The sequence below is a fragment of the Delphinapterus leucas genome, chromosome 8 (assembly GCF_059928025.1).
Source record: "Delphinapterus leucas isolate spDelLeu-1000000601 "Yukka" chromosome 8, BTC_Dleu_Yukka2, whole genome shotgun sequence".
In the NCBI taxonomy this organism is placed as follows: domain Eukaryota; kingdom Metazoa; phylum Chordata; class Mammalia; order Artiodactyla; family Monodontidae; genus Delphinapterus; species Delphinapterus leucas.
This window is the reverse complement of record NC_143136.1, coordinates 29,697,418-29,715,570: the sequence shown is the minus strand read 5'-3', so window position 1 is coordinate 29,715,570 and position 18,153 is coordinate 29,697,418. Positions and strand designations below refer to the sequence as shown.

General features: G+C 40.8%; 1 protein-coding gene across 1 annotated transcript in view; it reads left to right on the top strand.

The window, feature by feature from the left end:
- Nucleotides 1-6,215, top strand: part of ADAM23 (ADAM metallopeptidase domain 23) — a 162,859-nt gene extending 156,644 nt beyond the window's left edge. Inside the window, 1 exon segment of the mRNA XM_089916472.1 lies at nucleotides 4,731-6,215. Within this exon segment, the coding sequence (XP_089772598.1) occupies nucleotides 4,731-4,930 (200 nt within the window). The 3' untranslated portion in view covers nucleotides 4,931-6,215.
- Nucleotides 6,216-18,153: the final 11,938 nt, after the last annotated feature.

Sequence of the window (18,153 nt, the reverse complement as noted above, 5' to 3'; positions counted from 1 at the left end):
AAGGATTGCTCTAAATAAATACCTTTATTGGAAATCCCTCCTGAGACGGCTTTTATTACTAGACGGGAAATTGGCAAAGTAGCCTGAAGAATCTGAGGGTACATCAACTTTTAGATCAAAGGAAAATATATTAACTGCTCAGGGGAAGTACTGCTTTTTCCTAATGTCACATGTCTTTAGGTATAACACTGAGTAACATAGATGTGGAGGAAGTATCACACCAAACATAATCTGTTAGAGTATGCATGAGAAATACAGCTGTGCTCTGACTCCTGACACTGTCTGCCGTTCTTTATGGTTCTTTTTTTTTAAACCATATTTCCCCTGAAATAGGTGGTAAAAGCATAAGCATATGTGAGTGTACATGCATGTGTGAATGTGTACATATTTGTGTATGTAAAGTGATAATGAAGCTTTATCAAGATTGCTGTGGTCAAAAAAATAATATGAATTTAGATTACTTCTTTTTAGCAGAATAGTAGAGTCTGAAAGTTTTAGTTAACGTAAGTAAGACTTGCATGAGCAAGGTTGTGAAACTCTTAAAAAGAAAAAAAATGCTTAATTTGGTAGGTTATTTTTTTTTTAATATTCTGATGTATTGGATAATGTGGTGGTAGGCATACCTTAGTAACTTCAGTTAATTGCGTATTCCAAGTATGAAGATGGCTAAGGGATAATTCTGTCTATGAACTCACAGTCTTTGGGGGTGTCAGGATTTTTCTCTGAGAAATCCTGTGAAAACTGAACATAGGCCCTTGGCACACCAATTTGTCCAACTTTCCACCACATCTGCATCGATTTACACTCACCCCATGCTCTTTTTTTCTCTCCATCCCTACACACACTAAATAAAGCTACGAATTGTGCTGCGGAGGATTGCAAACCTGTGTCCTGGTTGACTCCTGGAGACTCACGGCCCCTATCCGGTGCTGAATAATAATGCTGCTCCACTAGGTCGTTAGAGCTGTTGCTTTCCCTGGACTTTGGGAAAAAATCGAGAAAATGAAGGATCGTTTTAGTAGCATTTAGGATCATTCTCTAAAGCTTAGGAAAAGTGACAAATATATAAAAAGAAAATTGCATCTCTCCATCTAAAAATGAACAGAATTGCTGTTATTAACCTAGATATGGCTTTTTAGCTGAATTCCTTAAATTTGAAGACAGGAATTTTGATGTGAACAGTATGGTCGTTTATATGCACATAAAGTATATCAACATCATAGGCAATGATAGTAGAAAAGAGGAATTCTAGGTGATGGTAGGAAAAGAACTTGAAGGTAATAGATGATGCCATAGTTTGTTGGCAATTCATATCACAAGATTTTAGGATGAATATTGAGTTCTTCCAACCATATTATAATCTCAGTCTGTGGAAGACTGTTGCCATGTCCCATTATTCCGCTGCTTGCTCTCTGCATGGGATTTGGTGGCAGGAGTGGCCGTCCTAGTCTGGCAGAGCTCCTCCTGACATTAAAAGTGTTAATTTAATAAGTCTGTGGAATTACATATGTGGTTTCCTCTCTATGAGAAGTTACTTGGGATACAAGTCCTTACTGAGCCTGACTTGAACTCTAGGAGATTTTGTTTGGCTTATGTTCCTTGTCATTGGAAGTGCTAAAGAAAAGACTGTTTAGGTGCTTGCAATAAATGAAATTTAAAGGACCATATCTGGATTATCACAAGGAAAGTTAACTGAATTGTTTGAATGTCACATTGGATGAAATTTGAAAGGAACTTAATATTGCTAATTACATTTTCTCAAAAAAGCAAATGTCCTTTTTTCTTTTTTTTGCTTTTCATTTTTATAGAGTTAGGAAATGGGATCAATTTTAGGTAGTCTTTCCATGAGGAGGATAGCCAGATTGCTGCTTATCTGAATTATATGACCATATCCCAGTGCAAAATAAGGAGCCCTATTCCTCTAGTACCTGCGACTCCTGGGTTAGGCACTTTCTCACTCAGACCTCACAGGTGGTGGTGGTGTTGGGTTGGCCAGAAAGACCCACTTCAGCTCCCTGACTCAACCCCCTGGGGAAGGGAACTCAGTCTAAGGTGACCAAGGAGGCGGGGTTGGGCAAAGGGTTCTTGGTGGGCAGGTGATGACTCATCATGGAAAGAAAAGAAGGTCTTAGTGGTGGATAGACATACCCTTAAAAGAAGACCTGAGACTTTGCAATTCCAAGATGGTTATTGTTACCTGAAGTGCTTTTTAAAAATTTTGTATAGATGTATATGTAGTATAATATATAGTAGACAAAAGTACAGGTTTTTCAAAAGTAGTGAAAATGGATGAAAACTGGGTCAATGCAGCGTTTATGGATTACACTAATATTTTATAATGATCCAGAAATACCTTGCAGGTTATGATGAAAAAGTGAGCTGCCTTCAGAATCTAGTGAGCAGAGGTATTCAGAGGAAACACTTGTGGAAGAAAAGCAGCAAGCATCTACGCATGAGAGTAGTGCTTTCTCATTAAAATAGAACAAAAAGACTTGACAGGCAGTTCTCAACATACAGTAGCCCATAGTGGTTTTACAGTTTACCCCTGAGGAGCCCTCAAAGTCAGCCTGCTGCAGGAGTATCCCTCTCTGTCTTCATCACGGGGCTCCACTTTCTCCCTGCTGGGACGTCAGTGGAGGAAACATGGTCCTGGAATTCCCCATTGGTTTCTAGAGTCCATTTTCCCATAGACAGGAGGGTGGCTTGGCCTCCTGGTCTGCCCTGGGAGTCCAGTCATACTGTAGAACATTTTTTGTATAAAAAATGCAATCTAAGCTTCAAAAACTGACTTTTAAAAGGAGCACAAGCTTCTGGACACTAGAGGTTGCCTGTATGCCAGGCTGAAATGGAATTTTATATCTCCATTTAAAAATGAACCAGGGAATTCCTGGTTAGGACTCAGTGCTTTCACTGCCGTGGGCCCGGGTTCGATCCTTGGTCAGGGAACTAAGATGCTGCAAGCTGCACGGTGCAGCCAAAAAAAAAAAAAAAGAACCACATTGTCATTATGACCGTAAACGTGGCTATTTATCTGATGTTCCCTGAATTTGAATGAGGGCAATATAGTCATTTACATGGGTAGCATGAGCACACTTGATCTTTCCTCCACATCCGTTTTTAATTGGGGAGACACTAGTTTAACATTTCTCATGAGTTCCAGCAGTACATATCTAAATAGGTTGGGGCTCCTAGTCCGTCAGGGTCATTTCACAAGGTCAAGCAGTCCCTGTTTTTCCCCACCTGACTCGCAGGACGTGTGGTTCCTTATACATCTACCTTCAAGGGCAGTGAACATAGGTAGAGACACAGGTCCTGTGCTCTGAAGTAAACTAGCGCAGTGACAGATACATCACGGGAGACTTCCTGTTTGTTCTCACCTCTCTTTCCTGGGCAGCTTCAGTAATGGCTGCTTTTAAGAATACTGACCCAAAAGAGGGTTGAAGGGGTGGGGAATGGCAAAGAGAAAAAAGTAGCACTGTTGGAAATAGTGTTTGCACTACACGTTAGCCAGTGATCCACATGCTTAAGCCATTAATGAAGATGCCATAATGAAAAGGTTAAAAAAGAGAAGGGAGATTTTCTTTAAAGATGTTTATTTTTGCTATTTCAAAAGAGAAGCATAAAAGTGGTCATCTCGGAAAAAAATAAGAACTTTGCAGGATGTCTTTCTACATATTTTGAGCTTTGGTATTGTTCTGATTTTGAATTACCTCTGGGCGAGGAGGAATATACTGTAATCCTTTTGGTACTTAGAGCTGTAAGGGTATCCAACTGTCCCCAAGTGAGTGGGCAGGGGGATGAGGGATCCTGGGGACTCGTTGGTCTCCAGTTTTGCATGATGCCGCGGTGGCAGCTGCGTTGCACCCGCTCAGTGTGCAGACTGAATGCATGAGCCCCCTTGCTTGATGCCCCACATAAAGCCAGACCACGGGGAGGTTGCAACTAACTTTTGTTGTTGCCTTGTAGTGTCTTGCTGGTTCTTTCTTTTCTCTTTTTAAACATGGGAACCTCTTTTTAGGAGACCGGACACCGTGAGCAAGGCATTTTAACTTGCTTACTTCAAACTAAGCTAAGCTGCTGCATTTGCTTAACTAACCCAAGCCTGTGTCCATTCTCCCTTGAGTGTACTGTCTTACTGTGCACTCAGGTTTTCAGCTTTCTAGGTAAGAAAAATGCTTGTTCCAGAGTAGGGTAAGAGCTCACACCACCAAGGCAGCAAGATAACTGAGTAGAGCAAAGGTGGTTTTTTTTTGTTGTTTTTTTTTTCCACTTTGACAAAAGCTGATCCACTGATATAGAACTCTCAAGTTCTGGAAGGAAGTAGCTATAAGACCTGCAGAATTTTTCTTAGTTTTGCTAATAGCCCCCTAAGTGGGAGAGCCTCCCTGGAATAATTTACATCTAGTTAAAATTAGCCATGTCATTTACTTCTGAAACAGACAAATTGGGCTGCCGTGGCTTTCTGTGATTTACAATGAACAACTTGAAGCTTCTTTTGGTATTCATAAATGAATATACACTGGCAGGGAGGTTGTACCAACAGCCAAAAGTGTGAGCTGTTCTGTGTTTCAATTTCAAGTTATTTGGGAAAATCTGCCTTGGGGCCAGTTGATTACTTTGCTCTGGAACTAGCATTGTTGTCATTATCATTACCCTTCTCTCGTCACGATCTGATTGATATTGTGGATTTTTCCCCTCTGCTTGCATCTTCTTTTGACGCACTCTGGAAGAAATGTCAAGAAGAGGAGGTTCGATCCTACTCAGCAAGGCCCCATCTGAATCAGCGGCACTGGATGAACGGCATCTTGCACTGTTGGATTCTGGGTATGACATACTTGCAGCATCGTTGCCGGAACTATTAAGTCTGTAAACAAAAACACTGGGTGGTAATGACTACAGAACTAAAGTTGGGGTGACAGGGATGGGGTAAAAGAAAACTGTCCTTTTTGGAAATAATTTCAAAGAACCTCCTCCCACCACCTGTCAATAAAAGGGAGCAAAAGACAATGTTATAAAAAGAACGATTTCAGAATTTTTTTTTTCCAATGAAAGGAAGAAGGAACAACAACAAAAATTAAGTGCAATAAAAGAACCATTAAAAAATAGCAAATGTTTTTTTTCTTTCCTCAGCCTGTTGGCACTTAATATCTTCTAAATGGTTTGGCATGATTTTCTTTTTCTTTTCCTACCAATGACACACTCCAGTGGCATGAAGATCAAAGGGTAAAATCTGCATGGCATATATACAACAAGCATCTAGCAAGCCAATCCACAGCAAAACCTGCAACTGAATTCCTAAGGTGAAGGTGACAGATGAGCCCATGGAAGCTGCCTGACCCCCAGCCCCCTAGTCTAGACCAGGCCACGAGGAGCTCCACACACCCCTGCTCTTGTTGATTCACTTTCCCGTTGTCTTTTCTCCTGGACCGAGCATCCTTTGGAAATGGGAGCTGGAATTTGAACAATGAAGCTATTGTATAGTTCTTTTATAAATGTAAATATGGAAATAAGAGATTTTGACACATCGTTTTCACTTGTCTGTACTGAAATATTTCTCTTGTAAAGGTTCTCTGTAAATTTGAGTTTATTGTTTGCTCCCCATCTTTTTGGGCTCTTTTCTCTATTTCTTTCTGTCTCTATCCTTCTCTCTTGTAACATGTTGTACAGTGATTCTTAGGTTTGCTTAAAAAAAGACAGATGTGGCCACAGATTCAGGGATTTGGGGCACAAAACAGGTGCAATTAAAAAATGAAATGCTTGAATGAGATGAAATGCTTGAAACCAAAAATAAACAAAGGGTGGGGGACACAAAGAACAAAATAACCCATATGAAAAATATAAAAATTATGTAAATGCAAATATATGTACTAAGTCTCTAAATTTTTTTGGATGTCATTATAAACATATGTATATAATGTAAGAAAGTAGACACCCTCTCAAATTAATCACAAAAGTGCCAAGCTCACGGTTTTAGTTTTTGGTTCTGACAATTTTCTTTCCCTGTCTTTAGTGTGAAAGGAGGATACACTTAAAGCCTTAAATTAAAAAATAATTTTTAAATGTTGGAAGCTTGAGGAAGAAGTTAAGCTTTCCATTTTATTCATATCTATTATTGTCAATATTTCATTCATGCTTTCAACTTCCTGCCTCAAAATATATACGGTAGATACCCACTGTAAAGCTGGTAATGGGGACAGAAACAACAATTACCTTCTCGTGAGCATTGTTAAAATAGGCTTTACTTCTGTGTGTTGTATTTTCAACAAACCTTGTTTGGCCCACAGTGTATGGCCGGTCCGTGGAATGTTGCGCTGGATTACAACGGGATTCTACTATATACAAATTCACATCCTTCTTTCCCCTCCTGGCAGATTTGCAGATGTAATCTGGGTTCCCAGGTCCCTCTAAATTTAATTCACTGTCATTGAATTCTTCTTCCATTTATGGTCAAGATAGCTTTTGTTCAAGTGTTAAGTATATACGTTCATAAAGAAATTTGGTCCCAGCTTTGTTTTGAATGTAAAAACTTGTACATGATCCTTTCAGTGAGCAGCCTTCTAGAGATGAGTTTTACTGAAGGCCCCCAAAGAGCCCACACTTCTTTAATGTCCTGTTTTTAGAAACAGGACATCCAATTGTACTAGTCACGTCTTCATGACAACCAAATTAGTTGCTAGATTGAGCTTTAAATTCCTCTTCAGCGAGATTCATGACACTAGCCTCATCACACTTGCTTGGACTTTGCAAAGGATTAAGTCCAAAAAATGTACTGCTTAAACAGTGGGGTTTTCCCCAGGTTATCTTTAATTGTGGAAGTATCGCAATCATAGAGCAGAATACCTTAATTTCTATATGCTACAATAAACCATAACCTAACATCTTAATCCTGTTACTGCTTTCTGAGTCCTAGGTGCTACACAGGTATGCAGTCTTTCTCTAGAACTAGCTGTATGTTTATATCGTACTAACAGGGCTACCTACAAGGTTTATCAGCCCGTACTCTTGGCTTCATAAGACACAGGGTGTATGCCTCTACCAAGCGGCATGGGCCCTTAGAGGAAGCTTGGAGGAGACTCAGATTACTCGGCATCTCTTCCCGTCACCACATTGTTTACATCTCTCTGTTGCTGGGTCCACCGTACACATTTCACTGCTGTTCCAGAGGCACCGCGGTGACTTAATAGATACAGAACCGTGGTAGTGCAAACAAGTTAAATCTATTGTTCACTTTTGAGCATTTCACAAACAACATTGTAAATGTGCGATGTTATGTTTTAAATCAGACCACAGTGGTCCCCAAATATTATGTACATATGGCAAATGTCAGTGTAACTTTTTGTTACACTGGCAATTTCATAGGTAATGAAACCTATGCTCCAGTGTTAGATTATTTGTGTGTATATGTAAAATACACAAGCTTTAAGCTACCTGTGTATGACTATGAAAGATAATGCAAACATACCAGTTGTGAACAGTGGATTATAGTTATTTTTGATGGTATTAGGTTATGTAGTTTCAAACTCTGTTGTATTTTCTCTTGCATATGCCATTCATTTGCTGATTCTTGTGGTGTGAATATGCCTTTTTATTCGTTTGAGCTCGAAACACAAGCATATCACTGTTTAATGTTACCCAACAAGAGTTAGTGTTAAGTGATGACAAGTTCCCATTTCACCTGCTTACTTTTGCTACATTAATTAATAACACATGGATGAGGAGATGTGCGCAGACTTCATTGCTCACCCTGGGATACTGCATGAGCCCATCAAAGTAGAGCTACTCCTATTAGATAAATGAGCAGTACACATAAGTGCATGTTATAAAACGTGAATCACGTAGAGCTGTGGAGTTTTACCGAGTGGAATGTGTGTGGGTTTAGTTTCTGTTTTTCTTTTTTTTACTATGCAAAGATGGGAAATGTACAAACTTCTCAAAGACTAGTGTCTGAAGAACTTTCCAAACAGTACTTGAACCCTTTCTTTAAAGTAATCCCATCATATTTTGTAGCATTGTTGCTTCCATTGTTAATTTTTATTTTTAAATAGTTTCCAGTTTTTTAAGTGCACAACCTGAAGTTTTGTTGGAAGTTAATAAATTCATTCATACCTTGTTGGCTGTCTATGGATGGAGATTCAGTAGTCATTGTATGCACCTGTAGTCAAGTGTATATTAAAACTTTTGTTAACATTGAGTGTTGTAGCTTTTTACTTTGATCATTTTTCTTAAACCCTTTTTCTGTGTCCTCTTGTATTGTTGATTAAGTGGCTGTGTGCCTGAGACGATCAAGAGTTTTAGCACTGGTCTCTTAATCAAAGGCTCACTAAAAATTTAATCAGTCAGTGGAGCAAAATAAAATCTCTGATTAATGATAAATATATTGCTGATTAGGGTTCAGTTTCAGTGGATTTATTGGAAATGCTTTGCTTTTAATAAGTCAGGGGAAAAAAAAACACCTTAGGACTATATCATTACCATTTGTTTTTTCTTTAGTGTCTCTCTACTGGGTTTAAAGAGGGGATGGCTAGTCATAGCATCCACACTTTTGACCTGGTACCATTAGAATCAAACTAAAAAGAAAAATAGAAGTATTTGGTTATCTAAATTGTATGATCAGAAACATTCAAAGAAGGAAGGTATTTCCTCACACCTCGCATGGGATTGGTCATCAAATAATATTCATTCTTCATGAAGGTCTCTCAGTGTTTCCTCTCCCTCCCCGGTGCCATGCTTTGGTGTGTGCGCAACAGCCACATGTATCTCACGTGTACCTCACATGTACCTCACGTGTACCTCACGTGTAGGTACTGCACTAACACGGAAAGAGCCTAATCTGACCACATCATTCCTCTGGTAGAGTTTGCAGGAGCTCTTCATTTCCTATAGGATAAAGTCCAAACTTAAGAATGTAACTTAAAGTGCTGGCTGCCTTTCATGGCCTCACTCTCGTTTATTTTTCTAGTCTTCATCAATTCTCATCCTCCCACAGTCACCCTACTTACAGGTTCCCTCAAAGAGCCTCTTCTGCCCAGGTCTGAACAGTCTTATGTAAATTTTATGTCCACTCACCATAGTTCATTTGTTTCTATGTCATTTCATGTAATAAAAGAAATATGAAACACTTGAAATAACACGAATATTATACTTTAAATAAGAAAGAACATTAGAGTACAATTCATATTTGACTTTTAAAGGAATTATCTGATTTTTATATGTTTTCCTTTCTCGTTCTTTTTTTGAGTTTGACATTGTATTGAATTCTCCTTGCTCCCTTGGTAACGGACTGTGAAAGGTGACCCAGAAACCAAACACTTCCTAGAAAATCGAACAGCAGCCCTAGAGTCAAAACTTTGATATGAATAAATAGGTAGAAAATTCATATGCTCACAATGGGATCCTAAGTAACTTTTCAAATTTAATGTAGGCCCCCTTTAGGTTAATGTACGAAAGTTAGGGATTTCTACTCATTAATTTATTCATTCGACAAGCATTTATTAAGCCTCTATGCCAGGAACTCTTCCTGGGAATTGAAGGAACAAAAGAAGATTCTTGGCCTAAAGTTGTTCACAATTTAGCAGGGAGAGACATGTGTCGAAAATCACAAAATCAAAAACCTCTGAGCCCAAGGTGATAAGTAAACTAAATCATGTCGGAAATGAATAGAAGAGAACTGATGAGGGAAGAGGGATGCAGGAAGGCTTTCCAAAAATGAGTGTTGAACTATCTGGAAAGATAAGTTCACTAGTCTAATAAAGTGGGAAACACTCAAGGCACAGGAAGCAGCATGCTTCAAGACCCAAGAAGAAGAGCTCAGACACTTCGGGTAAGTAGTGCCAAATGTCTGTTCCCTTCCACCTGGCCTGTGTTTCCTTCCCTTTTGCTAGCCCGCCAACCCCCCTCTCCCACCCCAGCCCCCACCTTCTTCTCTCCTTCCTACCTCTCCTGAACTTGATCTATGAAAACTGTACAGTGCTGTGCCAGGTCTCGAGGACACAATGACTCTGAGCTCTCAGTCTTTTAAATGTAACATTTAACTTCGATGTGGTAAGTGCCCCAATAGACGTTAAGTAATGAAGTGCCTCAGAAGAGAGGAGGGAGACTCTATCCCTGCCCTTGAGATCAAGGAGGGTTTCACAGAGGAGGTGGCACTTGAGCGAAAGGCCGTGTAGTTGGACCTTCAAACCATGATCACGTATTGTTATGTTTTTCTTTCTTTTTTTTTTTTCGTTGTTATGTTTAACCAGGGCTCATTTTGGTTGACAGAAGGAAGTCCATCTACAAATGCGGTGGGAGTAGAATAGCCTGTAATATTCAGATCTAGTTTTCTGCTTCAGATACCTGGGTTTCTTTTGCTGGAGTGATGATGATGCCTATGAGGTTCTCCGTCAAAGCCTTATATTTTTAGATATTTTTCCACTGATGAACCCATCATGGATCAGTCTTTAGTACTTGGGGCTGTCATTAATGACATAGAGGGCTTCTTGACCCGACCTGTAAACCTTTAATATTTTCTTAGCATAAAAATCCCTGGCTAATCTCAGTCTGGCGTGAGGGGGTGGATAAGAACCATAAATGCTTTTAAAGCAACATTTAGTAAGTCCTTCAGTTAATGAGGGGTCAAAATCATTTTCCAATTTCAGCTTCACTTCCAGTCCACCAAAGTTAGCGTTTATCTATCTTTTATGCCTTGGAGAGAAGGTTAACCTTCCTCAATCTTTTCAAAAACCTATTAGCCTCTCTGGCTCCTTGACTAGAACAAGTTATTGGTCACGTACCTGACTTCCGGAGAGAACGGAAATGCCATGATCCCTCTTTACCTGAAAGTAGTTGTCTTGCTGGGATCCGCTGATGCACCTTTGCCAGCTGATTTTGTGAGCACGCACACTTGCCCTGGTGTGGCTGCAAAGGCTGCACTTGTGACCCCATAGAGTTCACTCATGAGAACATTTATCTGACTGTGATGATCACTGAAAGCCAAATCGGCCCAGTAAATTGAATGGTCCTACAAAAACAAGGCAAAACAAAACAGAACAGAAAAATCTTCATCCTGAATGATCAGGAGGGTATCAAGAGTTCTTCAGATCTCTTTGGAGCTGTAAATAGCTTCCAGCCTCAGGAGGTAAATGAGCTTACAGCAAAGCTCCCTGCTTCTTCAGACCCAAGTGTCAAGGAGAAAACTGAAAATGGTAAATGACATCAGGGAGGCCTCTGCCCTACAGCAAGAGACAGCGCTACCGCTACCGAGCCAATGTCACTCCCATAGAGATAGTGAATGGACAGTACTCAGTAGGTTTAAACTGCTTTTCCTACATAGGTGAAATGGCTGTGAAGCAAGGGTGAACCGTTTAACGTCTGCAGGAGCCAGTTCCCCAGACAAGTAGGACAACTCAGTCTAGGAGATGAGAGAGTGAAGGAGCCTGAGCTGAGCCAGAGAGTACACACCCTGTCTCTGTTCAGCTCCAGCCAATGGTCACCGTGTGGAAAATTGGACCCTTGGTTGCCCCTCCCATTTATCTTTCTAGAGAAGCCCTAAGTCCAGATATGTATCTAAAGTTTCCTATTTTTTAAATCATGCAGCCAATTCATATTTCAAAAACACGGTGTGGATAAAGGCAGTGCAAACAGAACTTGTCTTTGCACAGGATTGAGCCTATGGCCCCTAGTGGGTCCAAGTTCTGCATCAAATAATGAGATGTTTTCACGTGTGGCCCCTGCAATCGTCTGATAGTTCCAGTGAGTGCGCAGATGTGGCCTTGACCCCAGTCAGGGCTGCAGGTGGCTGTGTGAAGGGTCGCAGAGGCATTCTCATGAGTTGCCACTTATATGTCAACTTACTGCTGTTTCATGTGGATGTGAAAGCCACAGAGGATCAAAGACAGCCTGCCTGAAGCTACTTCCTTTTGGTGGTGCTTAGTGTGCTAAGCTTATTCAGATGTGCTCATCTGTGGGAGATGAACTGGTCCAGTGTTGGCAAATAGGCGTGTCTCAATGCTTGCTAAAGCAGCTTAGTGGCTGCCTGGCTCCTAAGCCATATCTGCCATTGGTTAGAGAGAGTTCTGAGGTTTCTGCCTATGTTTGTGGGCTGAATCTGCTGGGAACCGCTACTGGAACCACTGCTGCCGCCACTAGAAGAGAGTGGGAGTGTCGCAGTTTAGAGGATCTGTATTGTAATAACGTCACTCTCTCAATGTACATTCTGGCCATTTGTTAGAACTAGAGAGAGAGAGAGAGAGAGAGAGAGAGGATAGCAAGACCAAAGGAAAAGGTTAAAAATGTATTCCTACAAAATTTACTCCACCTGAGAAGGAACGTGGTAATCAGCTTGCAAGTCTGCAGGATGTCAAGCGAGAGAAGAAATGGGATTTTTCTGTTACCTCTGTTGAGTGAAACCATTTTCTGTTACAAAACTAAGTGAAAATTGACGCGAATGTCCCTTTTCATCCTACATTTTAAAAAACTTCACTGAGTCAACAAATAATACAAACGTCTACTAAATAAAAGATCTTTGCTAGATGCTGGGTCAGAAAATATGACACCCAGTTGCTGGACATTATAGTTTAGTACGGGAGCTGAGAATAGGGAAAGAATGAGCGTTTCTTTTCTCTTCTTTTCTTTTTTTATTGAAGTATAGTTGATTTATAATGTTTCAGCTGTACAGCAAAGTGATTCAGTTATTCATATATATGTATCTATTCTTTTTCAGATTCTTTTCCCTTATAGGTTATTACAAGATACTGAGTAGAGTTCCCTGTGCTGTACAGTAGGTCCTGCTCTTTATCTATTTTATATATAGTAGTGTGTATATGTTAATCCCAAACTCCTAATTTATCCCTTCCCACCCTTTCCCCTTTGGTAACCATTAAGTTTGTTTTCTATGTCTGTGGGTCTATTTCTGTTTTGTAAATAAGCTCATTTGTATCATTTTTTTAAGATTTCACATGTAAGTGATACCATATGGTGTTTATCATTCTCTGTTTTTCTTAACTCAGTATGATAATCTGTAGGTTCATCTGTGTTGCTACAAATGACATTATTTCAAGAGTGACCATTTATGATAAAAGTGTCACACTAGGCAAAGGAAAAATAGATAAACTATCAAGGGAGATCAGCAGAGGAAAATACTACTTCCTGCTTTGGGGTGTAGGGAGATCAACAAGATTCTCTGGATGAGGAAGCGTTTGAACTGATATCTGTATAACTGGTGAACTATGGACATATGCAAATGGGGAGAAAAGTGTTGCAAGTTGAACTAGGTAGATGTACAATTTCAGCTGAGATAACAAAGACCAAAAGGCCAGTAGCTTAAACAAGATAGAAGCTTTTGTCTCTCGCATGAGCCATCCAGAGCTAGTAGATGGCTCCACGCACCCTCCATCTTCTTGCCGTGAAATCCTTAGCACACATCTCGCCTCTCATGGAACAAATTCTCTGCGTCAGCTCTGATCAGCCTGTCTACCTTCCAGGAAGCGAAGGAAAGGAGGAGACTTGGAAGGCCTGGCAGTTCCTCTGGATACCAACCTGGCAGTTGCAAACATCACTTTTACTTTTCAGTTCCCATTTCCGAGCGGCCTTTTTATTCGCTTGTTGTAACAAATTCAGTATTTGTGAGAGTCTGGTCAGAAAAAGGAATATTCGCTTTTTTCAGCCTACCATGCAAGGTGAGGGAAACCGAGTAAAAGTGCTGAAAGAACACGGGGCTTCGTGGTGACAAACTAGTCACTAATCAGCCAAGTAATTGTGAATAGCTTTCCTAACCTAGTTTTAAGGTCATAAAGTCCAAATATAAACCCGTAATTACAAATCAGCCTGATAAATACCCAGGTGTCTGTGAAAACAGAAAATTGAGAGTTGAAAAGTATGCTATGAGAAATTGGAACTTAGTCACACCTAGTTGCAAAGGAGACTAGAGATTTAACAGGGGTGGAGGCATATTATTACTAAAGAAAAAGTTTAGAAATGGGCACTGAGAGACAGCTCTCAGCCTGCCACTGAGCTTATAGAAAAGTGCCCTTGGGCAGGTGCATGATGCACTGCTCAGATCTGCTTGGAGAAATAAAGAGATTATTTAAAGGGTTTATTCCTCTATCTGCTGGGAGTGCTGTTGGAAGGCAGACATCAGCTGTTGGCCCTTTTGGAGGTTTCCCCTAATGAAGAAAACTGCCCTCAAAGTAGGCTACATCCAAAGATGAATCAGTGTGGGTTCCTCAAGGCCCAGCCTTCTCATGCCAACTCAGGACCAGACAGGTTCCAAAAACTCCTCCTGTGTTGGGCCTTCATGGAAGCTCATCTTCCTCTGTCCAGTCCTGCTTCCTCATGACTCCTTTCACAGCTGTAGAAAAGCACTCCCTAATAAACATTCTGTCCGCTAACCTCTGCCTCGGAGTCTGCTTCCCAGGGAACCCCATCTGGGACAGTCGCCAAGCGACTGGTTTGATTTGGAGCATAGAGTGTATAAAAGGGACAGCAGGAAGAGAGGAATGACCTGAGCTCCAGGTAAAGTTGTAGAGATCTTGAGTTGTTGTGCGTGAGCTTTGCTGCTGCAAGCAGGTTTCTGAGGCTCGGGGGAATGGAAGCTGTCCGGCAGCAGTATATACGATGGACTGTGGGTAAGAGAGGCAGGAGGTGGGCAAACCAGTTAGGATACCAGGGTCACACCACAGATCCAGGATAATGAAGAACTGAAACAGGGCTGTGGAAATGCAGAAAGGAATGGGACAGATCACACAGGTAGAATCAAAAGAACTGGGCAGCTGGTTGTGGAATGTATGAAAGAGAGAAGAGTAAATGCTAAAGGCCACGTTTGATACTTGGTGATTAGGGGACCGTTTTTCCTCAAAAACATTTTGAGGAGGGACTTCCCTGGTGGCACAGTGGTTAAGAATCCACCTGCCAATGCAGGGGACATGGGTACGAGCCCTGGTCCGGGAAGATCCCACATGCTGTGGAGCAACTAAGCCCGTGTGCCACAACTACTGAGCCCACGTGCCACAACTACTGAAGCCTTTGCACCTAGAGCTTGTGCTCCGCAACAAGAGAAGCCACCACAGTGAGGAGCCCCCGCCTCACAGAAACTAGAGAAAGCCTGCGCGCAGCAATGAAGATCTAACGCAGCCAAAAAAAAAATTAAAAAAAAAATTTTCCTCCTCAGGTTAATAAAAATACCTTTAAAATTTCTTTTGAGGAAAATTGGGATGATTACACTTAAACAAACTTTTGACCATATCTCTGTGTAGCAAAAAATGAATTAAAAAAAACCTCTTGGGGCTTCCCTGGTGGCGCAGTGGTTGAGAGTCCGCCTGCCGATGCAAGGGACACGGGTTTGTGCCCTGGTCCGGGAAGATCCCACATGTCGCGGAGCGGCTGGGCCCGTGAGCCATGGCCGCTGAGCCTTCGCGTCCGGAGCCTGTGCTCTGCAACGGGAGAGGCCACAACAGTGAGAGGCCCGCGTACCGCAAAAAAAAAAAAAAAAAACCTCTTACTTCCATGACTATAACCATAGATATACTATTGTGGGCTGAAACTGAAATTGTAAGCATTCAGCATTTCAGAAACAAGAGATGAGAACGACACTCCCATACTTATTAGGAGCCGAATATTGATTTGTCAGCAGAGTAGCTATTTATTAATAACATCATGGTAGCTCTCCGCAGAAAAATATAATTCCTGAGCCATTATAACCTAAGGTGGAACACAAGAAAGGTGGTAACTGTTCTTGAGTCTCAAAACTACATTTTCAATGCCACGCAGAGAGATAAGATGCTTAAGGCATTTTATCAGGCATTTGGTATTTTGAGAGATGTGAGTTGAACCTAAGAAACAAAAGGAGCCAATCCAAGTAGAAACTCGTGGTTACAGGTAATCAAAATGGCTCTATACTTCACTGAGGTCTCAGAAAGTTGTATAACCTCTCCTTTCTTGGTGATGTGTTACCTGGAGCCACATTTCATTAGTTATGGTTAGAAGCAAAGAAATAATTTTTTCTTTATTAAAGTTAAAAAAAACTCTGAGAAAGCCTTGTACTCAAATATTTATATGGACCAAACATTCAGATGAAAGGAGGAAAATGTAGACATTCAGTCCATTTTTGCTTTGTTCTCAGGGTCTATACCGACTAGGTAGCTGCCCATATGAAATAAAAAGCCTTTGACTTTTTACAGACAAATGAACTACAGATGAATGTTTGTGGAAGAAATCCTTTGACTATCAAAGGTTGTAGGATTTCCATTTAGTTACCCAGAAAGGCAAACAATTTATATGTCCACAAATCACATAACACTTATGTTAGCAGACTATTACAAATATTTTGTGACATGAATCATCTCTCTGTTTGGGTGACTTTCCTGCAATAATTTGAGAGTTAGCTAAATAGCTTTGCAATTAGTTTGGTTAAAAAACTTTTTATATATTTACTTTTATTATAGTGAAAGAGAAGGATAAGTATTGAATTCCTTGCACAAAAAAGTGATTGCCATCTAAAACTGAACTTCTTGCACAAAAAGTGGTTGACAGCTAAAAATGATGTTGACATCTTGCTTTGGAAACAAGAGATTTTGTTTCTATCATGGAAAAATTAAACCCTGAAAGCATCCCTAGCGGAATAATCCCAACCCCTCATAACACTGTCCTTCCTCTTTTATAGATTCTCTGAGGGCCTGAGAACGCATTAACCTTTCTATTCAGTGTGAGAGAGACTGTTCTATACAATGTGTTAAATGGGGCTAACCCTTGTTCTGGGAACCATTTCAGAGAAAGGGAGAAGCGTGGTATCAGAAACCTACTGACATCCTGGTTCTGGGCACTGGTTGAACTACGGTGATTTAGAAATGAAGTGGATCATATTTGTAAATATGAGTTTTCAAAAGTGGTGAGAGACAGTTTGGGTCTATTAGCAGATGAGCATGACTTTTCTATTTTGTTTGCTCGGATTCTCTCCCGTGGTCTAAGGTTTTCTGCCTGAAACATTTGTAACTGGGGAAGGTAAGGTAGGGGTTCAACAGTCTTTACAACCAGCAGGACACTAGAGCGTTTCCAGACCGGCTGGGCATTCAATAAATTGTTTAATGCAAATGCTTCCGGTGTGTGGTTTGTTGCTTGATCTTTCTGGTCTTGAACTGGATCGATGCAATGGTTGTATAATAGATCTTTTGGACAATTCTCGCACTTATGCCTGTTACCTAGTGAGGAAGAGGTATTGAGCTGGAAACTCAAGAAATCTGTTCCAAAAATCAAATTTCTTTTTCTGCTGGTGATGACAACCTATGTTCGGTATCAAGGGCAGATGTCATGTTTGAGAGCAGAGGGGGTCAATTTTCTGATAGCAGCTCTGGATCAGGCTTACAAGCTGAAAAAAATCACGAACTTATATATGAGAATTTGTGAACTTCTCACTAAGATTTAATCAATGACATTGCTGATGTCGCACATTGGTCGGAGTCTAGATATTTTCTTTTATGACTATTCATTCAAAGCCATGTGTAAGTGGATGCCCCAAGATGTGTGTTAGGTATGAAACTTCGTCAAAATATGGGATCCCAAGATAGGATGGATATACATATACATACATACAAACATAGATATGTGTATATATATTTGAATATGTAATATGCTCTTCTAAATCTATGCCTATAAAAATTATGTATAAATTTAAATTCCCCTAGGATATCACCCTCAGATATGTCAGAAGCATGGGTCCTGTTAAAAGAAATTTACTCTGCTTCAGCAGGTGCTGGTCATTACAGGAGAGGTGGTCACCTCAATTTCTGCAGGTTTTTAAGGAAGGGGTGAGGGGAGGGTTAAAAAGGAGCCTGATTGCAGAGTGGCTGAATGGTGAAGCAGTGTGTGCTCTCCACATATTTTAGTAGGTTTCAGTAGCTTCAGGTATGTGTGACTAATGACACATGAATTTGGCCGGTACAAGTGAATTTTATAAGCATAAGGGGCTGAAGTTTTGTTCTAATGAGTACTGATGCAATCTCAAAGCTTGCATGGATTGAAGATCGTAAAAAGTTAGAAGTCAGGGGCTTCCCTGGTGACGCAGCGGTTGAGAGTCCGCCTGCCGATGCAGGGGACGCGGGTTCGTGCACCGGTCCGGGAGCATCCCACATGCCGCGGAGCGGCTGGGCCCGTGAGCCATGGCCGCTGAGCCTGCACGTCCGG